The following is a 26428-nucleotide window of genomic DNA, read 5'->3' on the forward strand; positions in this document are numbered from 1 at the left end:
CACGTGAGGGATATGTCGACACTTCAAGTGATAACCCTTAAGTCAAGTGTTATCACTCGGGGGCTCGTGAGACCCTCGCAAAAACAGGTCACCATGACTTGTGTGACGCACTCCGTCTAATACTTTGACCATCGTCTTACTCCAAGACTCAGTCAAAGTGGGGGCTAACTGTAGACACCTACTTTTGTCCCCATTCCCGAAAGGGAAGGTTCGATGATGAGAACATAAATCTCCACTTGGCAACGCATCTCCTATAAAATAACGAATCTCAATCACCCTTTTCATTTCAGCCAAACCTGCTAGTTATGGAAACCTGCTAAAAATAGTAATTGTCGTAATGGGTAGTTGTTAAAAGTGGCAAGTCATAAAATATAGAAACCTGTCAGAATTAGGTGTTGCACTCCAACATAAATCCTAAATGAGATAGAAATTGCGAGAGGAATCCTATTCCTAATATGACTCGAAAATAAGAGTTACGTATTAATTAAAAAACCTAACGAGCCTAGAGTTCGTAACGGGCCCAGACGCATCCCATCATAAAATTAATACGCACTAAAAGACTCGAACAAGTCTCAAACACTCCAGATTCTAAGAGTCCGAATTTGACTAAGAAAACGGCCAAGACCCTATTTTCAACGCCTGGCTCTGGGCGCCGAAATCTTCGGCGCCCAGCCCTGGGCGCTGAAATTACCTGGGACGTGTTCTTTCCTAATTCTTCGTGGATTAGAGCTCTAAAATTCTATCTTTCCACGAACTCTTTTCTATTAATATAGCCCCAAGTTCGACGTGAAAAGGACACACACAATTATTATTCTGAGTATTGACTCCAACCCCTAAACCTAAGCCTCACGCTGCGAAATTGATCACGCGTTCTGTCGCAATCGATCCAAAAATCGAACAGAACGTATCATGTCTCGTATCTTGAGATTCGTTAAATAAAAGGAGAAATAGAAAAGTCAAAGTGGTTAGTTTTCTGAGAACCGTGACGCACCTCTCAAGGGTGCGTCATAATGTGTCCCTTTTCCATGATTTAATTGCTTTCCTCGCCCTTTTATGAACTGTTAAACTAATTAAATCTGATTGTTCTATCACGCGTAATAAAGATAATATTTTTGGGAAATTGGATTATCATGCTAGGTCCCTTAATACAATCTAAATCAGATAATCGCGCTCGATTTAGTATTATATGCTGCATATTGTTAAAATCAACTCAGATTAGTTTAATAGTTAACGCATGTCCCTTCAATTATTTATGCTGAGCTAGTAAGGATATCCTGCCTCTGGAGTTATCGACGAGCGAGTACTCCTCTCGGTAGTTACAGTCCCCCGAACCCTCAATCTCTACCCTGCGGGTGTACGTTGAGAGATCCCCACACCAGGGATCACAAGGGAACCTACGGCCGTCGTGGTCAAACATAATTGCACTCCCTTTATGTCACGATAACCGGGTTTTGTCAGTTTTTCTCATTGTCGTTAAAAACTGAATGGCGACTCCTATATTACTAGTCAATTGGGTGTAAACTCACAGGAAATCCAATTACACTTGATTTGACAAAAAGAAGCGTCACTGGATTTCATTTGGCAACTTGGCCAATTAATATCTATCATTTTTATTACAGAGTCCTAAATCTTATACCCTTTTAAAAGCAAGGAGTGGGTGGTTACTATTCACAGCATAGTGGAATTACTGAAATGACCTCATTTTTCTTCATGTTTTTTTTTTGTCATTTTCCTTATAACAGTATAATTACTGTGAGGGAGTCGAAAAAGCACGAGGCTAATGCGTGACCTCGTCCCTCGTGGGCGTGACGTTGTCAGATCAAGTGTAATTGGATTTCCTGTGAGTTTACACCCAATCGACTAGTAATATAGGAGTCGACATTCAGTTTTTAACGACAATGAGAAAAACTGACAAAACCCGGTTACCGTGACATAAAGGGGGTGCAATTATGTTCGACCACGACGGCCATAGGTTCCCTTGTGATCCCTGGTGTGGGGATCGCTCAACGTACACCCGCAGGGCAGAGATTGAGAGTTCGGGGGACTGTAACTACCGAGAGGAGTGCTCATCGATAACTCCAGAGGCAGAATATCCTTACTAGCTCAGCATAAATAATTGAAGGGACATGCGTTAACTATTAAACTATTCTGAATTGATTTTAGCAAGATGCAACACATAATACTAAACCGATCGTGATTATCTTGTTTAGATTGATTTAAGGTACCTAGCATGATAGTTCAATTGTCCAAGGTATTATCTTTATTAGGCGTGATAGATCAATCAAATTAATAGTTTAATAGTTTTATAAAAGGGTGATGGAAGCGATTAAATCATACGAAGGGACACATTACAACGCACCCTTGAGAGGTGCGTTGTGGTTCTCATAAAACTAACCACTTTGGCTTTGCTATTTCTCCTTTTATTTAACGAATCTCGAGTTTCCAAGCAAGGTTCCAGTATCCGGGCTTAATTCTTCAGCTACAAGGAACAGGATACGTTCTGTTCGACTTTTGGGTCGATTGCGACAGCACGCGGGATCAATTTCGCAGCGTGCGGCTTAGGCTTAGGGTTGGAGTCAATACTCAGATTATGAATTGTGTGTCCCTTTCACGTCGGTTTTGAGGCTGTATTTATAGGGAAGAGTTTGTGGAAAGATAAATTTTTAGAGTATGAATCCAAGAAGAATTCAGAGACAACACGGTCCCCAGGTATTTTCAGCGCCCAGGGCTGGGCGCCGAAGATTTCGGCGCCCAGAACCAGGCGTTGAAAATAGGGTCTGGGCCGTGTTTCCTTGTCAGATTTGGACTCGTAGAACACGTAGCTTTTGAGACTTATCCGAGTCTTTTAGTGCGTATTAACTTTATGACGGAATGCGTCTGGGCCCGTTACGAACTCTAGGTTCGTTAGGATTTTAATTAATACGTAACTCTTATTTTCGAATTATACCAGGAACAAAATTCCTTTTGTAAATTCTATCTCTTCTAGGATTTATGTTGGAGTGCAACACCTAATTCTGACAGGTTTCTATCTTTTATGACTTGCCACTTTTAACAACTACCTTTTATGGCAGTTACTATTTTTAGCAGGTTTCTATAAATAGCAGGTTTGGCTGAAATGAAAAGGGTGATCGAGATTCGTTATTTTATAGGAGATGCGTTGCCAAGTGGAGATTTATGTTCTCATCATCGAACCTTCCCTTTCGGAAATGGGGACAAAAGTAGGTGTCTACAATTACTGTCTTGCCCTTGTTTATATGATGCTTACACGTGGAGAAATTCCGAGTTAATCTCAGTGATTGGAAAAAATTTCCAATCAAATGGCATTTTCGTAAATATTTTTCTTGAAACTACAGGTGGTATAATGTTAGGTGTTGACTGTATATTTGTAGTTATTGACTGCATATTACTCGGTGTTGATTGTATACAACTTATCGTTGACTGTATATTTTATGACTGCTGATGCATTGCTAAAATGCAATATTGTTTATTGGTAAGTAATTAACTGTATATTTATAGTTGTGAATTGTTTATCAGTAAAAGCTTATTGTATATTGCGAGCTGTTGACTGTATTATTATATAGTTGATGATGTATTATGAAAATACAATAATGACCGTACATGTGGCCCACATTTGATGACATGTCACTGTACTTTAACCCAAATTTAATGAAATTTTCGTAATAAAAGCATCAATTATTGACGAAAATGCCATTTGATTGGAAAAATTTCCTAATCAACGAGATTAACTCGGAAGGGCTCTTACACGTGTTCATATGTTTGCAAACCTAAAGATCTGTCGTCTTTCTTTGATTAACCCCTTCTCCTTCCTGGCTTCCTCTCATCAGTTACCAGAACTTGCTCCACACTTGTTTCTCTCTCCTCTTCATCGTCAATTCGCCATCTTCTTCAACCCCTACGGTAAGCTCTTTAGATATTAATCACCTTTTTTTCTTTACTAATTTCAATTGTTTTGTCGGATTTAGTTTTTGTTATTGCTGTTAATGTTACGAATGATTTTGCATTTAATCTGTTAATTATATTGATGTATCTCACTTTGGATTTCTCTGCTTAATTCAATGTTAGTTTAATTATTTTCTATTTTTTCGAATGATTTTTACTTCCAAATTCCCCGACGTTTCGGGCAATCTTTTATTCTTTGTGAAGTAAGTATCGCACTTTTTTTTATTAACAATTTGTTGGATGTAATTTATCCATCAATTTACTGCTCAATATGATTTTAGGCTAATTTTAAGTTTCCAATTCAATTTCTTGGTGGACTTGTACCTGAAAAATCATGAATTTTAGTTCAAAGAGCATGGAATTTGTGATAAACAAGGCAATAGTGAGTTAACAGATGAATTGAGGTGCAAGATCATGTCTTTTAAGTTAATTTGTCCTTTTAGGGGGTTTGCTGAATTTGATTGATTTCAAAGTAATTAAGCTTATTTATGTTAGAAGAAATGAGAGTGTTGAGTTGGGTTTATGTTAAATTTGTGATTTGTAAAGCTATAGGGAGATGAATTCTTCGCTAAATGTCGTGTTAATGCTTTCCTTTGGGGATATCAGTTGCTGAAAATGGAATGTATCTGAGCTCGAGCTTAAAAATGGGTCTTTTATTTCTCTCATTTTATTTTATGCGGACATGTGGTGGGACCCTTTGACACAGTAGAGACCCGTTGCCCTAAACGGTGGGTCTTTTATTTCTTTCACTTTGTTCTTCTCCACGAATTGGTGGGCCCTTTAACACTTTAGAGAGTCGTTACCTATGATATTAGATCTCTTATATTAAAGAGACCCGTCATCCTAATCAATGGGTCTTTTATAGAGGATCTCTTTTCTCATTTTTGTAGTAGTGCTCACCCAAAATATAGTTTTTTGGTTTTGTGTGAACATAGTAGTTGTAAGAATTTATGCTTATATAGTTAAAATATCGAATTACGGGGTTTGATTGTATTTGGAATATGAGAAATGGTTGTAAGTAATAAAATTAATGTACATCTTTCGATTTTCATCACTCTCTAAGCGCGCATTGTTGTCGTTTTGGAATGGGGGGTAGAGTTACTAATAGAGAAATGTTACTAAGGACTAGAGTGTGCTTACCCATGGATTTTCGAAAATAAGAATTGGCGGTTCTTTGATGACTTCCATTAATGGGTCTATTTTCCTTGATTGTAACAAATGTTGGGTTGAGACTTTGTGTGGTGTCAAGCTAGGATGCTCGGACTCGGGTACGGGTGTCGGACCCGGGTAAGGGGTCCGAGTGTCGGACATGAGAAATTAAAAAATCAAGGACTCGGGGACTCGTTTTAAAAGGGTCCGAAACTTGTATATGGACTCGGGGATACGACATTGCAAAATAAGATAAAGATTTTTTAATTTTTATTTGCGGATTTTTTAAAAAAAATACTGGTGGTTTAGTTTTTTTTTTGGTTTTTGGTACGAACTACGAAGTACTGGTTAGTCAAACTCTTTCCCAAATTTCAGTAAATAAAATTAAAGTCCCCACAGATAAAGATGCATACTTTATTATTAAAACCAGAAAAGGAGGCAGAATAAATGACCAGATAAAGATACCACACTTTATTACTCATTTTTTAAATAAAGTAAAAACAAAAAAAGAGGCAGAATTAAATAGACTACTTTATCTTCCACCTACCCAGTACCCAACCCCACGTAAAAACAAAAAAAACAGAACCAAGAAAACAAACGGTCGACAGTTTTAAAGAAAAAAAAAGGCCGACGATAAGAAGAAGACAGCCTCCTTCGCCGGAGAAGAAACCCGACACCTACGTGGTTCCGATCTACTTTTTTTTTCAGGCCGAACAAAAGCCCTATGGTTTCGGCGCTTGATTTGCTGGATTTGAGATTCAATTTTAGATCTAGGGTTAGTGAATGCCGAGTCCACTTTCTCTCCGGCGGGTCCGATCCGGATTCCGTGTCCGCACCCGGGTCGCGTCGTGTCGACACCGGTACGGAGGGGTGATGAGCCGAGTCCGAGCATCATAGGTGTCAAGAGTCTTTAAGATACCCCAATTACTTTGAGCTCATGCCGGGGCCTTGTTGCACTGGATTGTTCTTGTGGTTTCTGTTATATGGGTTGTATTGTATTGAAACTGCATCAGGTGTATAATCAAGTTTGCAGCTTAAATTAAACCAATTTCTTTCTAAGATGTAAAACAGCTTATGGGATGCGGGTTATGCTGGTCCTTTTGGAGATTGTTTGAACTGTGACTCTTAGTGTTATGGGTTGGTATCAGTGTTACCCAATTCTCTAATCAACCCCACGAATTGCGAACCGAAAAAGGCGAATTATAACATGAAAATGGTACAATTTTGATCTAATTTGTCAAATTAGATAGCAAATTCCGAACCCGTATCCAGTCTCGTACTAGCAAACCAGGTAACGGTGGTTGGTATCTTCACCTCCTTCCTATGACTTGCTGCATAACATATAGGTCTCAAAAGCCATCCTCGAAAGCAAGAGTATTTCCATGATAATGTCTAATAGTTGGCAAAATAATCGATTAGCATTCTGCATGAAGATTCAAGTTCTTTGGTGTAGCTTCAAAGAAGCCAGGAAGCACAAGAGGAAGTTAAATTAGACATAATGCAGAATAAATTAAACCTTAAAGACCAAATCTTTTAAAAACTAAAACAAAGCCTAACTAAAACCTAAACACCAGTTGTAGCACTAAATTACAAACAAATATGAATCTCCTCAACTTCAGAATAAAGGAACCAGTGTATGAAAATGATACGCTAAGGTGTAAAATCCTGATTAGGAAGGTTTTTGTCCAAACGTAGAATTATGAGATCCCTTTTCCAGGTTTGATTTCACTTGACAGAAGTTGATTGATTACAATCAGGAAGCTAGAAGATTTGGAGGTTTCTTTAATTGCCTGGGTGTCTAATGCCTTATACTTATTCTAATTAATATATATCAGCATGAAGATACATACATATATATATATATATATAAAGATAGAGAGAGAGAGGAAGGCTCAGGTAAGAAGTGCATATTAGGTGAGAAGTGTTTACAACCGATCGATCTACTTAATCTAACGACGGAAAATAAACACGCGTCATTCATGGTAACTTTGGTGATTTTTCACAAATTAGCCACGTGATTGACTGCCTAACGTGTATCAAAAGTTTGTCCTCATGTGCTTGTCCTCTATCCTACCGAATACACCGTACTTCTTATTCCATAAAACATAAGATAAACTTAGTATGCAAAAGGTACTTATTCCTCAGGTCATTGACAAACTTTCTTAATTTCTCTCTCCTCTATACATTAATGGAAGTAAATAAGTTTCTAACTATCTTAGAATTTTTGTTGATTCCTGGGTTTTGATGATGACAAGCTTACACTCTATTGATTGTTGAAATAAGGATTGACAGGAGCAAGTCACTATAAGCTAGGACAAGTACACAACGAGGCAAGAAGTGAAGCAGCGTGGAAATTAAGTCCAACATCATGAAGAATACAAGTCTGAAGAGTATGGACAGATTGAATCATGGGCCAAGGAGTATGAAGCCCAGCAAGTCAATTAGAGTCCAGAAAGGTATAAGATCAGTAGAAACAAATACAGCTTAGTATGGGAACAGAATATTTCATAGAGTCCTAAATAAGTTTTATTTTATAAAAGATAAGTGTCGATTTACAAAACTGATTTTACTATTTTACTTAAGGTTAAACTCTTAAACGTTTTAAGTTAATTCACAACTCTCAATCCGTAAGGATTGAGTTTATCTAAACGCGTTTTAAAGATGTTATTTGCGAAAATATATCTTTTGAAAAGAGTCCTAAATTGGGTTGAATTAGAATCTAGGGTAAACTCTTTGTTTCCTATATATACACCTTAAGTTCTCTGCGAAAGTTTTTATCAGACTTATTTACATTAACCGGAAGCTTTCAGGTATTACCCTTAAAGTCTTAATCTTTAAAGAGTCTGTTCCTGTTCCCATATAGAGCAGTATTTGTTACGTGGTCTTATATCTAGTATTTAGTATTAAGTTTAATATTACTTTGTTTCAGTCAAAAGTGTTGAGATATTGTATGATAAGCCTGAGTCAGGCTTACTTGAGCAAGAGAGAAGATCTTACAAGAGATCTGTGAGGAGAAGCAGTTGAGGGACTGTTTCTCTAAGGGAAGGAACAACGAGGGGTTGTTCCTGGTCATCTGTAGTCAGAGGCGACTAACAGATTGTGGCCTGAGTAGATTAGGCTTGTAAAGAAACTGAGTTGTTTTGCCTAATTAGTGAATGTGTTTAAGTCCCCAAAGGGGCCGTGGTTTTTTCCTCTCTATTGGGCCTAGAGAGTTTTCCACTCTAAATCTCGCTTGCATATTTTATTGTTTCTGTTCCCAGTAGTTTAATTTTTGTAAAACCGTAAAATATGAATTCACCCCCCCTCTTGAGGAACTCTGTGAAACTAACAATTGGTATCAGAGCCAGAACCCTTTAACTGCAGGTAATTCTGTCGGGAAAAACGATTCTGAAGCTATGAACACAACTGAGAAACTCGAAGAGGGATACTCAACACAACGACCTCCAATGTTTAGTGGCAAATACTATTCTTACTGGAGAAACAGGATGGAGATCTTTATCAAAGCTGAGAACTATCAAGTATGGAGAGTCATTGAAGTTGAAGACTTCCAAGTCACTAAGCTAAACACCTCTGGTGAAACCGTTCCTAAACCGATTGCTGAATTTGACAAAGCCGACTATGAAAAGCTCGAGCTTAATGCCATGGCTGTCAAAATTCTTCACTGTGGACTAGGTCCTAACGAGCACAATAGAGTAATGGGATGCAAGAATGCGAAGCAAATATGGGATCTGCTCCAAGTCACTCATGAAGGAACAAACGAAGTCAAAAGATCAAAGATTGATCTTTTAATGCACCAGTATGAGTTGTTCACCATAAAACCTTCTGAAACAATTCAAGACATGGTCACCCGCTTCACTAACATCATCAATGAATTGAACTCTCTTGGAAAAATCATAACCCCTGAGGAACAAGTTAGAAAAGTTCTAAGAAGTCTTCCACAGGATCCCTGGATGGCCAAGGTAACTGCCCTTCAGGAAACTAAAGACTTCACCAAGTTTAACCTGGAACAACTAGCTGGATCCCTCCTGACTCATGAACTGCAACTAAATGCACGACCTTCAGAGAATAACAAAAATAGGGCTCTTGCTCTAAAAACTGAAAATGATGAAAACTCTGAAGAGGATGAGGAAACAGCTCTATTTGCTAGGAGATTCAGAAGAATGTTCAGGAACTATAAAGATGGAGATCACCGAGGGAAACCTAACCAGAAATTCTCCAAAACTGATACTGGATGCCATAAGTGTGGAAACTTGGAACATCGCATTAGGGAATTTCCTCTCTGGGATCAAGAACGAGGAAAAGGAAAGGAAACAACCAGAGACAGATTCAAAGATAACAGGAACTCATTCTCCAAAACTGACATGAGAAAGGCCATGATTGATGCATGGGGAGACACTTCTTCGGATGAGGAACAGGAACAACCCAACGAAGAAACAGCTCACCTATGCCTTGTAGCTGAACATGAAGAAGATGGATCTGACTCAGAATCTGAAAAATTCCAGGCAAGTCTCACTCAAATTAAAAATAAACTTGAATCTCTTTCCAAGTTAGAATTGTTTGACCTACTTTCCTGTCTCACTAGTGATTATGAGGATCTACTGAAAGAAAAGTTAGACTCTGATAAAGAACACCAGACCACCATAAAAGAACTTAGTAATGAGCTAGAATGGACAAAAAATACTAACATAGATATAGACAAACGGTTCTTTAACCTCTTTGATCAGAACCTCCACATAAAAGAAATCTGTGAAGCCTTACGAAGTGAAAACATCTGGCTAAAACAAGAACTGATTTATCTAGAAGTAGCCAAGACTAAAAGCCTTTACAAAGATGAACTAGAAAGAACTCAACTGGAACTAGTCAAGATTCACCAAGAAAAGACCAAACTAGAAGATGAACTAGCTAGAAAGACTAGACACAGAATAGAAGGAACACCTAAATGGATAGAAGAAGCTAGAACCAAACGCACAGAAGGACTAGGTTTCAACTATAAGAAACGTCAACCTAGGAAGACTAGAGTAGATCTCTATAGTGACATAGTATGCTCCTTCTGTGGTCTAATTGGTCACTACAGAATCTCATGTCCCAAAAACCAACGAAGCTTGGAAAAGAACATAGAACACACCAGAACTAAATGGGTAAAGAAAAGCGATTTGATTCCAAGCAAGGAACCCAAGCTATGCTGGGTTCCTAAAAACTCTAACTAAAAATCTGATGCAGGTCGAAGTGAGGGGGAACAACACATGGTACCTAGACAGCGGTTGTTCCAAGCACATGACAGGAGACAGAAACAGATTTCTCTCACTCACGACCTATGAAGGTGGAACGTGTGACTTTTGGCGATAATAAAAAGGGTAACATCATTGGGATTGGTAAGGTCGGTAAGTCAAAGTCTCACTCCATCGATAATGTATTTTTAGTTGAAGGTCTATGACATAGCTTATTAAGCATTTCTCAATTCTGTGACAAAGGAAATTATGCTAAATTCTTCTCGAATAAATGTCTGATTATCAACAGTAACACTGATACAATGATCTTAGAGGGACAGAGGAAAGGGAACACCTATGTGGTTAATCTTAACTCTGTTCCTCACTCCAATCTGACCTGTCTCAGTGTTATTGAAGATGATCCATTATTGTGGCATAAAAGATTTGGTCATGCTAGTTTCTCTCTAATGAACAAGTTGAATTCAAAAAATTTAGTCACAGGTCTTCCGAATACCAAGTTCGCAAAAGTATCAGTGTGTGATGCCTGTATCAAAGGAAAACAAGTAAGGACTTCTTTCAAGTCAAAGGGAATAATCAGTACAACAAGACCACTGGAGCTGATCCACATGGACTTATGTGGACCAATGAGAACTCAAAGCAGAAGTGGAAAAAGATATGTGCTTGTAATTGTAGATGACTTCTCAAGATACACATGGGTAATCTTCCTAGCCAGCAAGGAAGAAACATTTGAAGAATTCGTAGCATTTGCCTCTAGGGTCCAACGACAAAGCAATCACAAACTGGTCCACATCAGATCAGATCATGGTACTGAATTCCAAAACAAGAAATTTGATGACCTATGCAAAGAATCAGGAATAGATCATAACTTCTCTGCACCTAGAACTCCTCAACAGAATGGTGTGTTAGAAAGAAATAATCGAACTCTTGAAGACATGACAAGGACAATGCTGATTGCTAGTGGACTTCCAAAAAGTTTCTGGGCCGAAGCTCTAAACACAGCATGCTATGTGCTAAATCGAGTGTTGATTAGAGCAATCAAAAACAAAACCCCATATGAATTATATAGAGGAAGAAAACCCTCCATTACACATCTCAGAATCTTTGGATGCAAGTGTTTCGTCCACAACAATGGAAAAGACCAACTGGGAAAATTTGATGCACGAAGTGATGAAGCTATATTCTTGGGATACGCTTCGAACAGCAAAGCATATCGAGTATTCAACAAAAGGACCATGTGCATGGAAGAAAGCATACATATTATATTTGATGAAACTGACTCCCAAAACTCTGTTACAGGTACAACTCCTGAAGGAAATTTCGAACTAGGACTCACAAGAAAAACTGAAGACGAAGAAGTAAGAAGGACTTCTCAAATAGAAGAACAGACACAGGATGTTGAAACGCCGGAAGGAGGAACAGTTGAAGTAGAACAAACGCAAAATGAGGATCACACATAACCAAATGCTCAAACAGAACAGCGTGCCGAAGAAGCCTCTACACCATTCCAACCCAGACCTTGGAAACATCAAAGCTCGCATCCACTTGACCAAATAATTAGTGATCTTGGACGAGGAACAACAACGAGATCACAACTTAAAAACTTTTGTGCTTTTTATGCTTATTTATCAATGATTGAACCTAAAAATTATAAAGAGGCACTAACTGACTCTGATTGGATCATTGCCATGCAGGAGGAACTCAATGAATTCGAAAGAAATAAGGTATGGCATCTTGAGCCCACACCTTTAGCCAACAGAGTAATAGGTCTAAAGTGGGTATTCAGAAACAAACAAGACGAGCATGCAACCATCACTAGGAACAAAGCCAGATTGGTGGTCAAAGGATACAATCAGCAAGAAGGGATAGATTTTGAAGAGACATTTGCTCCAGTTGCCAGAATGGAAGCAATACGTATACTTATAGCGTTCGCATCATACATGGGGTTCAAACTCTATCAAATGGATGTAAAATGTGCGTTCCTAAACGGACATCTCAAGGAAGAAGTCTACGTGGAACAACCACCAGGGTTTGAAGATCCAGAATACCCCTCACATGTGTACAAGCTGGACAAAGCACTATATGGATTAAAACAAGCTCCAAGAGCATGGTATGAACGACTTTCTCACTTCCTACTAGACAATAAATTCAATCGAGGTAAAGTTGATAGAACCCTGTTCCTTAAGTCAAGAAATACAGATATACTAATAGTTCAAATTTATGTTGATGATATTATATTGGAAAAATTGATATTATCGGTCCCAACTATGGCCGATTTACTTTAAAAGGTCTCAACTTTTGATTATGTCAGGGTGGTCCCAACTATAGAGAGTGTTTTCCAAAAATGGTCCCTTAGTTAAAATTAAGTGCTAAATAACTTAATTAACACTCATATCTCTCGTACAATAATCATATTTTTTAATTAAATGAAGTAAATGGAACAGTATGATATGCTTAAATCAACTTAATTAATAGTTTAATAAACCAAAGGACCATTCTTGGAAAACACACCTTAAAGTTGAGACCACTCTAGAATAATCAAAAGTTGGGACCTTTAAAAGTTAAACGGCCATAGTTGGAACTGTCAATATCAATTTTTCCTATTATATTTGGTGCTACTAGCGAAGATCTTTGCAAGGAATTCTCTGACTTAATGCAGCAAGAATTTCAAATGAGCATGATGGGAGAACTTAACTTCTTCCTAGGTCTTCAAATCAAACAAACGGAACAAGGCATCATGATACATTAACAGAAATACATAAAGGACCTCATCAAGAAATATGGAATGGAGTCGGCTAAAATCAACCACACACTAATGGGAACAACTACAAGAATAGATGAGGATCAAGAAGGTAAAAGTGTTGATCAAACAAGATACAGAGGTATGATAGGCTCTTTACTTTATCTCACAGCAAGCAGACCAGACATTGCATTCAGTGTAGGTGTCTGTGCCCGCTTTCAATCTAATCCAAAGGAATCCCATCTCACAGCAGTCAAAAGAATTCTAAGATACCTAAAAGGAACAGATGACTTATGTCTATGGTACCCTAACTATCATCACTTTGATCTCAAAGGATATACAGATGCTGACTATGAAGGTGATTTAGTAAACAGAAAAAGCACATCAGGGAGAGCATGTGCAGTCTCCTGGGCTTCCAAGAAACAAAACACCGTGGCATTATCCACAACAGAAGCTGAATATGTAGCTGCTGCTTCATGTTGTTCCCAAATGCTATGGATCAAGCAACAACTTAGAGACTTTGGTATGAAATTAAAATGTGTTTCTATCCTGTGTGACAACACTAGTGCTATCTGCATATCAAAAGATCCAGTCCACCACTCAAGAGTCAAACACATTCACATTCGTCATCACTTTCTAAAAGACTATGTGGAAAAGGAACTGGTCAAACTTGAATTCTGTCCCACAGAAGATCACATAGCTGACATCTTGACCAAACCACTTAACAGGGACAAACACGACAAGCTAAGGTTAGAACTTGGTATGATACGAATACAATGATAACTGTTGCCCTTTCTTACTTTCTAACTTCACTGGATATCACACACAAAAAAAAAAAAGTATTTATATTACGTTTTTTCCTTGTTTTTATTTATAAAACTTTTCTTCATGAATGGACTAACCATCAGACTCAGATTGCAAAATCCAGCTGTGTGCATTACCACAGCCACGTCTGCACACTATTAAGGTAATCGCACTTGTTTCCAATACTTGCTTTCAATTCGAGGTCTAAGTGGGAATACTAAAAATGAATGGAAAGCATTTAATTTGATTCATCGAATCTTACAAAACCCGGTGCATGCATTACTATTCCATTTTTATTCACTCAAACACGCTTCCCACACTCCGATTCCCAACACCAAAACTCTTCCCATTCCAATCATTCCGCCTATAAAAATCTCGGAACGTCCCCTCCTTCTTATCAAATCCCCAATTTTAAAATTCAAAATTCACTTATCTCTCCTAGTAAATCGCAACAGCCTTCCCTATAAAATCATGACCCTCTACAAACTTCAATTCCCAAACCCTACAAATTCATCTTCTCCTTCTACACCCATCATCACTGTCATACCTCTTCAAACCATTCATCCAGAAACAATGCCTCCCAAACAACCAACTCCCAAACCACCAGCCACAAAATCAACTGCAAAACTCACCACCAAACGAAAGCTGGTCTTGATGAAGGAAGTCGCTGCTTTGACTCAGGGGGAACCTCATCTTCCAGCTGAGAAGAAGGTAAAACTCGAACCCACAAAATTTTTCTATTTTCCCCCCGGTCGTATGCTCCCTGGTCTTCGCATAGATTTTGGTTGGTGTCGGGAAATAGGGTTTGTAGAGTTGTTGGAGTCGATCGAGTCTCAAGGTTGGACTTATCTTTTTGAGGTTTGTTCTAAAGCTTGCATGTATCCAGAAGCAATGGGGGAATTTTGCTCAAACTTTGTCAATCAAAAGGGAGTTTGTAGTTCTGAAGTTAATGGGAAGCAATTTAGCTTCGATGCTGAGAAATTAGGGTCTTGGTTCAAAGTCCCTGTGTTAGGAGAGGAAGTCTATCACAAGGGTAAAGGTCCAATTGAGCTCGGGGGTGCAACAATGAAGGAAGTTTACTCATTTTTGGTGGTCAAGGGAAGCACCCAAAAGCTCTCAACCAGTCTTTCCTCACTCCTTTTCAAAAGGTCCTTTTTAATGTGGTCCGACGGGATATTGTTCCGCGTCATGACAAACGTGCTTTGGCAAGCAGGTTAGATCTGATCTACATCTTTCTCCTAGAATCTCAGCGTCAAATAAACTTTCCTGTCGTTTTTATCTCCCATCTCACTCACTCCGTCTCCCAGAACAATATGATTGGGTATGGGTCTCTTCTTACCTTCATCATGAGAAAGGTTGGGGTTGACCTTACTCGTTACACAGCTGAACCTCTTACTCCTGCCCATATCCTTAACAAAGCTTGCTTGAATGGGATTAGCCTGAGTGTAGTTGATGGAGTCGTCTGTGTTGGTAAGACGAATGTGGGAGATACTACACCTCAGGAGGAAGAGGGAGAAGAAGATGTCGATGATGAGGAGGACTTCTCTGAGGAAGAGGGAGAGGTAGCCGTTCCTTGTCAAGACGAAGAGGGTCAATCTGAGGATGTGTCTCACAATGCGGGACCAAAACATCAAAGTCCAAAACCATCTGCCTCACATGTTCAACAACCTCATCTCTCCCCTGTGTCCACTCAGCCTATTCGCCGTAGCAGCCGTCTCGCCAGTTCCTCCAAGGGCGCACCTCCGGTGTACCGGGTTGAGGATTCTGACTCGGACAAGGAAGGGGAAACTCAGTCTGCTGCTCCCTCACCAGATGGCTCAATTCAGCTCCTAATGACCAAGGTAGATCAACTGCAGCTAGACAATATTGTTTTGATGTCTGCTGTCACATCTTTACAGGAGCTGATACACAAGATGCAGCAGGACCAGGCTGAGTTCTTCAATGACATGACGGAGCGCCTAGCTGACATGGTGATAGAAGAGGTGGCTCCTGCTGATGATGATGCACCCCAACCCTGACCCTGCTACAACCAGATCTTACCCCACCCCCTATAATTCTGCTATCTCAAAAACAATTTCATCTCTGTTTGCTCTCTAAACAATTTTTTTTGGTTGGTTTTGATGCGCCAAGTTTATGACTAATGATCATTAGTGCGCTTTTCCTACGTTCTGATAGTTGACCCACATTGACTTGTAGAATTGGTTGCTTGTATTGTGCTCTTTGTTGCGTTTTCCTTGTTTTGCTTGCAGGGGTGCGGTCAAACTAGTTGACCGACTTGAGCTGCATGATGTCAATCTGCTTGGAAGGGTAACATAATTCACATATGTTCTTTCCTCTCCGTCGAGAAACCGTTTTTCCCTAGCACCCTTTTTGATAATTCCAAAGGGGGAAGATATTAAGAGGGGCAACATGTGTTCAAAACTATTGGTGTCTATACATAGGTTCGACACCTCAGTGACTCTTCTGTACCTGGCTAAGATTGATCTTGGTACTTGACTGTCAGGTTACATGTTCCATTCCTCAGTCATTCTTATATATTTTAATTTTATTAAGCTGTAAGGTTGTCATCATCAAAAAGTGGGAAATTGTTGATTCCTGGGTTTTGATGATGACAAGCTTACACTCTACTGATTGTTGAAATAAGGATTGACAGGAGCAAGTCACTATAAGCTAGGACAAGTACAGAACGAGGCAAGAAGTGAAGCAGCGTGGAAATTAAGTCCAACATCATGAAGAATACAAGTCTGAAGAGTATGGACAGATTGAATCATGGGCCAAGGAGTATGAAGCCCAGCAAGTCAATTAGAGTCCAGAAAGGTATAAGATCAGTAGAAACAAATACAGCTTAGTATGGGAACAGAATATTTCATAGAGTCCTAAATCAGTTTTATTTTATAAAAGATAAGTGTCGATTTACAAAACTAATTTTACTATTTTACTTAAGGTTAAACTCTTAAACGTTTTAAGTTAATTCACAACTCTCAATCCGTAAGGATTGAGTTTATCTAAACGCGTTTTAAAGATGTTATTTGCGAAAATATATCTTTTGAAAAGAGTCCTAAATTGGGTTGAATTAGAATCTAGGGTAAACTCTTTGTTTCCTATATATACACCTTAAGTTCTCTGCGAAAGTTTTTATCAGACTTATTTACATTAACCGGAAGCTTTCAGGTATTACCCTTAAAGTCTTAATCTTTAAAGAGTCTGTTCCTGTTCCCATATAGAGCAGTATTTGTTACGTGGTCTTATATCTAGTATTTAGTATTAAGTTTAATATTACTTTGTTTCAGTCAAAAGTGTTGAGATATTGTATGATAAGCCTGAGTCAGGCTTACTTGAGCAAGAGAGAAGATCTTACAAGAGATCTGTGAGGAGAAGCAGTTGAGGGACTGTTTCTGTAAGGGAAGGAACAACGAGGGGTTGTTCCTGGTCATCTGTAGTCAGAGGCGACTAACAGATTGTGGCCCGAGTAGATTAGGCTTGTAAAGAAACTGAGTTGTTTTGCCTAATTAGTGAATGTGTTTAAGTCCCCAAAGGGGCCGTGGTTTTTTCCTCTCTATTGGGCATAGAGAGTTTTCCACGCTAAATCTCGCTTGCATATTTTATTGTTTCTGTTCCCAGTAATTTAATTTTTGTAAAACCGTAAAATATCAATTCACCCCCTTCTTGAGGAACTCTGTGAAACTAACAATTTTGATGTATCTATAATGTATTTTCTATGTATCTGCAATGTATTTTCAATGTACTTGTGATGTATAGTTGATGTATCTCAATTTTTAAACATAAAGTTTTAAGTTGAGGTTTGATTTTCCATTGTTGTTACTTATTTATTTCTCTTCCTCTACACTATACCCACAGAAAGTATAGATACATTGAGTTTTCTTTTGAGATACATTCGGTTCCCTTTAGAGATACATTAAGAAGTTATTACAGATACATAAAACTTCTAAGTACAGATACATCAATAATCTACAGTAGATACTTTCTCTAAATGGCAGCCATGGATGAGTGCTTGAAGAGGAGATAGAAAATGGAGAGAAAAAAGTGTAGCTCACAACCAAATCACCGATCGGATTTAAATTACATGATCCTACCGATTTCAATTTTCCAATCAAATTGCGATGAACAGACACCAAATCATATAAATTTCAATTAAAAAGTTATGGGAATTAAAGAGATTATATGATTTTAATTTATAGGAGTATCTTGGATGAAGGAAGGATGAGAGAAAGGGAGAATAAAGAAGATGACGATTGACTGATTGAGCATCAACAAGTAGCGCTGTAGGTTGGAAATTTGTTAATTTTGCAGTACCTAATCTTGTCCGCACATTTCTCGATCCAACGGCTCATGTTGCTTCTCACAATTCTCACCATAAGAACACTTCTCACCAGATCCTAACCCTATATATATATAAGTATGTATATATATATATATATATATATATATATATGTATGTATCTTTGTGTGATAAGTACCAAGCTGATTGGGTTTCAAATGTGGCATGAGCCAAGAATGTGCAGTCTCTAACTCTCTGTTTTATGTTGTCACTGATCACTACAAACACCCTTGTAAGTTCGTACTCATTGCTTATATTTCAAGCTATTGCTTATATCTTAAGCGCTCTTGTGTGCTGTATTTGTATGGCTGAACATAGGTGGTAATGTTTCTATTTCTTTGACGTTAGGTTGAACATAGGTGGTAATGTTTCTAATGTTTGTATGGCTGAACATGGGTGGTAATGTTTCTATTTCTCGCGAGCTTACCTATAGCAGAAAAAACCTTTGACATGAAAGTCTATTAACTCTTCTTAAGGCAAGGCCCACATTTTGGAGACCATACATTGTGGTTTCATTGCAAAACTTTCTTGTAGTGGATCTTTTGAATAGTTAGCTACATGTAGTTTGTTCTTCACGCCTTTTTCTCCTATATAGAACGCATGTTCTCGCGTTTATAGAATATAGAGTATACAAGACAACTTATACTGTAATGTTTGCAACTGCAGCATCTCAAACTAGAGCGACAGATCCTGACTATGCTAATGGTTACGAGCCATGTTCTCTGATCGGTTCCCTTTCATGCTGATATAATCAAGTTCAATGATGAAATGGTGTTTTGTTGTTCATTTTCCAGGTTTACAAAGGATCTCACAAACATATATGTCTTGTGCAGGGATCACTAGACGCAATGAACAAAATTCTCAAGGAGCCAATACCGAAAAACCATTTCAGACCCAAGTACTAATAAATTGTCCGGTGTTATTAGAATTTCGTCAAGTAGATAATTCCAGCACAATCATCTACTTCACTCGATCTTTTTCATAGTAGTACGTAATTGATTGTGCTGTTAATTTAATACATTCATGGGTATTTATTGACAACTTGTGTTGCGATTATAACAAAAGGTTGTATTCTGGAATACATTAACAGGTCATATGATCCTCGTTTTAAGAAAGAATAAAACAAATAAGATGTAGCTCCTTTAAATTTTATTATCTCTCAATTTAGAAATCTTGGATTTGCTCTTAGTTCTGACATCACTATCTTGCTTTGATGTTGCAGCATTCTTGTTGAAGGCTGTGGACCATTTTCCGAGGACTTATGGAAGGAGATCAGAGTCAACAAGTTAATGTTTTGTGGCGTGAATTAAGGTATGTTCACGGTGCAAGGTAAATAAGTAGGGAGTATGATGCTAAAGGCTAAATGGATCGAAACTACTAATATGATAATACAAGGATTTATACCAGTTGCATTAGTCTGATTTCAAAACACCTTGTTATTTAAGTTTAACAGAAATGTATTATGTAATGTAGCTATAAATATTTATCCAAATTAATTTCCTCTCACCCTCCCTCTTCTTTCCTTTTTGGTATTGGGGTTGGTGGCCACTTTACTTGCAAATACTTACAATTGATCAAGACTCGGGGATTTCTAGAGTATTTCCATGATAATGTCTAATAGGTGGCAAAATAATCTATTAGCATTTTGCATGAAGATGCAAGTTCTTTGGTGTAGCTCCACTTGGTTAAGTTGGTAACGGTATGCGGTTCCATCACTAAGACCAAGTTCTAAACCTCAGTGATCACGTCAACTAGATATACTTTCCTTAGTGATCACTTGTTCAATCTTTTGTTCTTTATGAAGTAAACCTCGCGCTTCTTTTGTTTTATAATTTGTTGGAAGTAATTTCTCCATCCATTTACTTCTCAATATGATTTGAGGTTGATTTTAAGTTCCATATTCAATTTCTGAGTAGATTCATACCTGAAAAATCATGAATTTTAGTTCAAAGAAGCATGAATTTTGTGATAAACAAGGCAATTGCAAAGATAGGTTAAGAGCATGTTTATCAAACAACAATTTTTTGGTGTTCAAGAGAGAAAATTGAATAAAAAACAATAAAATAGGTAGAGAGAAAGGAGATAGAGAGTGATACCATTTAACAATTTGTGTTCATGAATGTGGTGATGACAAATGTCACTCATTGATTCGCCTCTCTTTTAATTAAAAAATAATTAAAATTATTGGTTAACAATACTTTGTTTTATTTAAGGAAAAATATGCACAAAGAAAATATTATAGATTGTCATGATAAATCTTAAGGATTCCTTAGATAATAAACATCCTAAAAATATTATGAAAAAATATAAATTATTACAATATATACGATTCATTATTACAATTTATTTCTTCCCATACATAGCAACTCTCTCAATCAACTTATGAGACATAAAACTAATTAACTATGAAATGCAATACTATTTACGTGTTTTTGTTAACTAAACAAATCACTTAATTTCCTTAACTTTACGCACTATTTTTTAAGGTATGTTAAATTAGTCAATGAAACAAAAAGTGATTTTTTTTCCTTTCTTTTCTATATGCCATAATAAATCTTGCAACTACATAGATGTCATGGATAATCCTAAAGTTTACAACCAAAAGTTAATTTTATTGGTTCAATTAATTTTATTGATGTACTTCTTAGTATATTAATTGAACCAATAAAATGAGCTTAATTAATTTTATTGATGTAGTATATTGAAAGAACTACAAAATGAGCTCATATCATACAATCTACAAAATGAACTACAAAGTGATGAACAGGGTTGAAAATTATTTTATATACGGGTGATGAACATGGTAATCTATCCATCGATAATTTAATTAGAAGAATACATACGAAAGCTCTATTAATGATAATATTTTGTAACTATAATTTGACTTTTATTCAAAATTAATATGTAGCTTATAAGAGCAACTCCAATGGTTATAAAATGGACCTGCTCACAAAAAAAATGAATATGTGAGCAGGTAGCCCACCATTGGTACAACAATGACATAAGCAGCTGTTAAAACCTTGTAGCTATTTTGGGCTACGTAGCTCAAAAAAAAAATAGCTCAAATAAATAAATTATTTAAATTAAATATTATAGGGAGCTACAAAGTGTTGTAGCCTACCAATGTGATAACTTGTAGTTTTAATCAATTGTAGCTAGAAATTTGACGTGGCAAAGTTAGCCACAACATCTCGTAGCTCACCATTGGAGTTGCTCTAAACCGTGCATCGCACGGGTACTATACTAGTACTCATAGCAGTTGAAATAACTTGTATTACACAGAAAGCTACTGAAATACTCTTGTCGTTTTTCCTTAATCCCTCTGCTTAGAAGAATGCGAAATTGATCCCACCAACTTGCTCCCAGCTCCTTTGATTAACTCGATTTCATTTCACTTCGTTGAATTGTAGACATTGACAGTTTTGACTTTCTATCTTAGAAGATCTTGATTCATAGGCCTCCACAAAATACTGCTTAATGTTTACATAGATAGAAGTTTGTGCAGAAAATGTTCAAAGGGTTTTTGCTAGGACTTAATTACCTCATGGCCTTCAAGTGATGATGGTCTTTCTCTTGAATTTGTGGGTGAGAATTCGTCTTCCAAAATCAAAGAAATTGATTTGTCATTCATGTTTCCGTTTGCAAGATCAAGAAGAAACTCAGCCGTATTCATAGGTCTAAGTGGTGAGCAACCCATCGATGAGAAGTACATCATTGCTTTCGATGCTTTTCCAAAGTATAGAGAGCTCCCTTTACCGATTAGTATAAGCTTGTCGAATTCGGAAAATAGTTTGCTTGATGGCTGGTGAATTGTTGTCACCACTGTTTTTCCTGTCTGTACGTGAATGCAGCCAATCAATTATAATCAATTTGGTCCAATTTATGTGTGGTTAAAAAGTTACTTTGTTTGATTAATGGAAAATTCTCACAAGCAGGCAACCGACAGCCTCGTGTTTTGTGTGATTATATTTGTGTATCACCTATCACTCCCGTTACCAATAAGGTCTTGGCCTTGTGGTTAAGACTGAGGATTTGTGTACAATAGGTCACATGTTCGATTCCCCCACCCCAATTTATAACTTATATTGCCCTTTTGGTTCATTCGCACCAAAAAAAACCCCTAACACTTTCGTTGCCTCGAACAACGGAATACGGATAAACCTTGACCAAGATAAATACTCTGTAATAAGTTAGGTTTTAGATCTATTCCCTTTCTTCCTTTCTTGCTTGATTCAATCTTGGTGGAGATGCGCTGTGGTGGAGGAGGGTTGAGGGTTGGAGTGGGTTGTTTGAGGGTTTAGGGCTTCTTAACAATGTCTATTGTTGAGGAAATCTTCTTTCTCCCTTAAACTCCTTTAGATTGTGCTAATTATTTTACTTTCTCTATTTTCTTAGAAAACCTCATGGATCCCAAAAACGCTGCAGAGATGTTGAAGTATGTTTTTTCTTTTAATTTTTGATGCACTATTCCTCAATCTTTTTTTTAATTAACTTTCTTTAAAATCCTTTTATTTTTTTATTTATTGGTTATAACTTTGCCTTTGTAGGCATTTTGAGAAGCAGAATGAGTTGCTTGACGATGCTTATAAGAAAATGTCTCATGAATTGCATAGGCTGCAGGTCTCTTTACTATTTTAATTGTCAATCTTTATGTTTAATGTTAGATTTTGGAACTTATAATGTTAGAACACCGTAGTAATTTCTGTTGTTTTTCTTTTTGGATAAGTTTAAGCAATTAAGCATGATCTTGTTAATAACAATTTCATTAGACTTACAGGTAGAAGAAGAAATGCTAATGCGTAAGTTCTTTGAGCTCACATCTGCTTTGGGCTTGAATAAAAAGGTACTCCCTCCATTCCTTTTTGTTGTTCCCATTTCCTTTTTTGGCGTTTCTTTTTGTTGTTCCCCTACTGAATCTTTACTATTTTTGGCCATAGTTTTTTTACCAATTTACCCTAAGATTCCCCACTATTTACCAAAAAACCTTAAGATTCTACTCTTATTCACACCTAAATTTCACCACTTTTCTTATTTTATTCTTAAATCTTCCCCATTTCCCCACCCATTTGAACCGTCCCTATCATGAATTCATGACAAAATTCATTTCTCTCTCTCTCTTCATTTCTCTCCTTCCTCCTCTCATTTTGCTCTATCTCTCTCTCTCCTCCAAAACCTCTGCAACTCTCAAGAACCCCAAATTGTTCTTCATTTTCCATACTTGCTCTCACGTTTTTCTCTCTCTCTCTCTCCTCTAAAATCTCTGATTTCTTAAAACTCTAAGATTCTCTCTCCTCCACAATATCTCTGTTCTTAAGATCTGGAGGTGAAATTTTAGATCGCCACCACCACCACACCTCCGCCACCACCACCCGCCAGAAAAAGCTGTAGAATGCGTATTATGGCTTTAGATGGTGAAATTCGACCATGAAAACTCTAGATCTAGAATTTTCATGGTCGAATTTGGCCTCTAAATCCTCAAAATCGTGATATTGAGATCACGTTGGTTTGAATTTATTTTTGCCTTATTTCGAATTTTTTAGGTTGATGTTTGTCGATTTTTTTACGAATTTCTGGGTTATTTTTTGTTGAAATTTTGGGTTGATTTTGGTATGGTTTTTTGGTTGATTTTTGTCGATTTATTTTCGTTGATATTGGTCGAATTTTGGGTTGAATTTTGTTATTTTTTTGGGTTGATTGTGGTCGAATTTTTGGGTTGATTTTTATCGATTTTCTGGGTTGATTTTTGTTTGAATTTTTTGTGTTGATTTTGGTCGAATTTCTTGTCGAATTTTTGAGTTGATTTGGTTGATTTTTTGCCTTGATCTTGGTCGAATTTTTTGGTTATATTTGGTCGAATCTTGGGTTGATTTTTTCCGAATTTTTGGTTGATTTTTTGTCGATTTTTTGGTTTGAATTTTCTGGGTTTGTCCATGTGACAGAAATTGTAACTCAATTTATTCAATACTTTAATAAATATCTACTTTTTCCCCAATTAATTTAATACTTTCTCTCTCTTTACTTTATTCTTTTTCTTACACACAATCATTATTCTTACACCCAATCATTACTCATATCCCAATACAACCCAAGATTCAGTTTTCTTAAAATACCCCCAACATTCCTTATGGGTACAACAAAAAGGAATGGAGGGAGTACATTCTTACATATTAATGTTTTATGGTTTTACTTTACGGTTTCAGTTGTTTACATCTTGATGTTAAATACGTATGATATGCGATTTGTTCAAAATCTGTTGATTAGCGTATAGGTTGTCCACTTCATGTGAGTAACTGAGTATGTGACTCTCTTTTACTTTTACGAGCATGTTTAAGTGTTTTTACTTGGTTCATGTTTGGTATGAATCTAGTAAAAATGTAATGGAAACACTTAATAAGGGAGAAAGGGTAATGTTGTATGTTACCATGATTAGTTATTTGGTATGCCCAAAGGAAAATAATCCCTTGTTTCAAATTAGGTATCGAGGAGATACCCAAGGAAAATAAACCCTCGTATGAGTAGTCGTATCAAATTAGGGATCGAGGAGGGAAACATTTTTGTTACCATAGAGTTGGGCAGGGTAATGTGGCCGTTAATGGTTACCCTTGGGAAATAGAGTGCATTACCCCACATCTAGTACAAAACAATAGGTAATGGAAACATTTAGTTGATTCCATTTTCACCACTTAAAACAGTATGCCGATTATGATCTGACTCTAAGACTCTAAGAGTGTTAGAGAGGTTTTCTGTGGGGCTGCCATTAGCATTCTTTCAACTTTAGCTTCAAAACCCTTTCACCTTTATGCCACTGTAATTCCATTATTTGAACTCCTCATTTCTTAACTTCTTAAGCGCACTTGTTTTTACATTTACTTTCGAATTACCAGTTTGTGTATCAAATGATGTTGATATCTGTGTCAGGTTTTTGGATGAAATTAGGCCTCGCTACCAGATACTGTCTTGGAAAATGGTCAATAGATAAGATTACTGTATAACCTTACCTGGTATTCTGCAATTGTTGTCTTTGTGCGAAGCAAATTTGCTACTCTACAGCTCCATTAGAATTTAGACTCATCACCCCTGGTCCTGGGTTTCAGGTGCTTTCACAGTTTGTCTGGATACACACTTGTATACTATAAGTGGTGTTAATATGTTCACTTACCTTAAATTCAACACATATTTTTTTTAACATTGGTCGCATAGGCATAGAAATACTGGAGTTGCTGCAATCCCTCTTGCTACTTGCTATATGGTTCTTTAACATAGTAAAATCCCCTCTTCTTTCCCTTCTTTATTGCGGGATTTTCAGTTGTTCTGTCTTGCTATTCTTATGTAGAATTCTGAGTTGCCTAATATTTAAGAGCTCAATTGATGATCAACTATTTGTACCATTTTACACTTTACAGAGTGCAGTGAACAAAATGGCATTTGATGATGGAGAGAATGAAGAACCTAATACACAAGCGGATCGATGCAAGTACTGAACAACAGTCACTTTCACAAGAGGAGATCAGCTTCAGTCAGCTAGTAGCTGCAAAAAGGAACAACAATGTAGTTGTAGGATGATTTTCAGCTTCAGAAGTCTAGGGATCTTAACAAAATTGATTTTTTGTTTAAATCTTCCCGTTTAACGATTATAAATGAGGTTACTAGAGATATTTTGAGATATTTTAAACATGTCTTGTATAAAGCTGTATATACACAAGAATTTTTTTTTATACATTTTGTTTTGGGTTTGAATTTGAAAGCAAAAATTTCCCTTATGGGGAACATCTCTCAGTGCTACAAATAGAGGAAGGGAGAGGCTGAAAAGGGAAATGAAAATGAAAATATCTCAATGTAGCTACAAGTGGATCTGCTTTTAACCGGAGGACGGATTTCTACCTATGTCTATGACCTGATCTCGTTGCCATTATTACAGTAACACACCCTATAGATTTTCACAAATGTAAAGGAACAAGTGCTAGATTGAACACAAACATGAACATAGAGTAGCAACTAGCAAGGTTTTCATGTTCTGATAAACATGAACGATCTTCAATCAACGAGAAACCAGAAAATTTCACATTTGCAATATCATACTTTGTATTACTAATATCCACATCCTAAATTAATACGTAGTAGTATCTAAAGAAAAGAATAATTAAAATATTTTACTTATATCAGTGAAAGGAAGCCTTCTAAAATAAAAACGTGTATAAAAGATTTAACAGT

General features: G+C 37.1%; 1 protein-coding gene across 10 annotated transcripts; it reads left to right on the plus strand.

Moving 5' to 3' along the window:
• The first annotated feature begins 3786 nt into the window (after nucleotides 1–3786).
• On the plus strand, nucleotides 3787–25984 carry LOC110778584 (uncharacterized). Of its 10 annotated transcripts, none has more exons than XM_056835159.1 (8): nucleotides 3821–3918; nucleotides 18884–18922; nucleotides 19051–19204; nucleotides 19440–19528; nucleotides 22613–22652; nucleotides 22765–22837; nucleotides 22995–23060; nucleotides 25621–25984. In XM_056835159.1, the coding sequence occupies exons 5-8, from the start codon at nucleotides 22621–22623 to the stop codon at nucleotides 25696–25698; spliced, it is 249 nt and encodes an 82-aa protein (XP_056691137.1). In that variant the 5' UTR covers nucleotides 3821–3918; nucleotides 18884–18922; nucleotides 19051–19204; nucleotides 19440–19528; nucleotides 22613–22620; the 3' UTR covers nucleotides 25699–25984. The 10 variants fall into 10 exon arrangements, with proteins under 10 accessions (XP_056691136.1, XP_056691142.1, XP_056691137.1 ...); XM_056835162.1 differs by having other exon boundaries at nucleotides 19051–19115; XM_056835160.1 differs by having other exon boundaries at nucleotides 3833–3918; nucleotides 18884–18972.
• The last annotated feature ends 444 nt before the right edge of the window (nucleotides 25985–26428 follow it).

Source organism: Spinacia oleracea, chromosome 1 (genome assembly GCF_020520425.1).
Source record: "Spinacia oleracea cultivar Varoflay chromosome 1, BTI_SOV_V1, whole genome shotgun sequence".
Lineage (NCBI taxonomy): Eukaryota > Viridiplantae > Streptophyta > Magnoliopsida > Caryophyllales > Amaranthaceae > Spinacia > Spinacia oleracea.

Coding starts and splice junctions, on each gene's coding strand:
- LOC110778584 (XM_056835156.1), top strand. CDS start 22,268: ATGTTCGATTCCCCCACCCCAATTTATAACTTATATTGCCCTTTTGGT. Junction 22,407..22,612: donor AGATAAATACTCTGTAATAA/GTTAGGTTTTAG, acceptor CTATTTTCTTAG/AAAACCTCATGGATCCCAAA. Junction 22,838..22,994: donor ATGAATTGCATAGGCTGCAG/GTCTCTTTACTA, acceptor TTAGACTTACAG/GTAGAAGAAGAAATGCTAAT.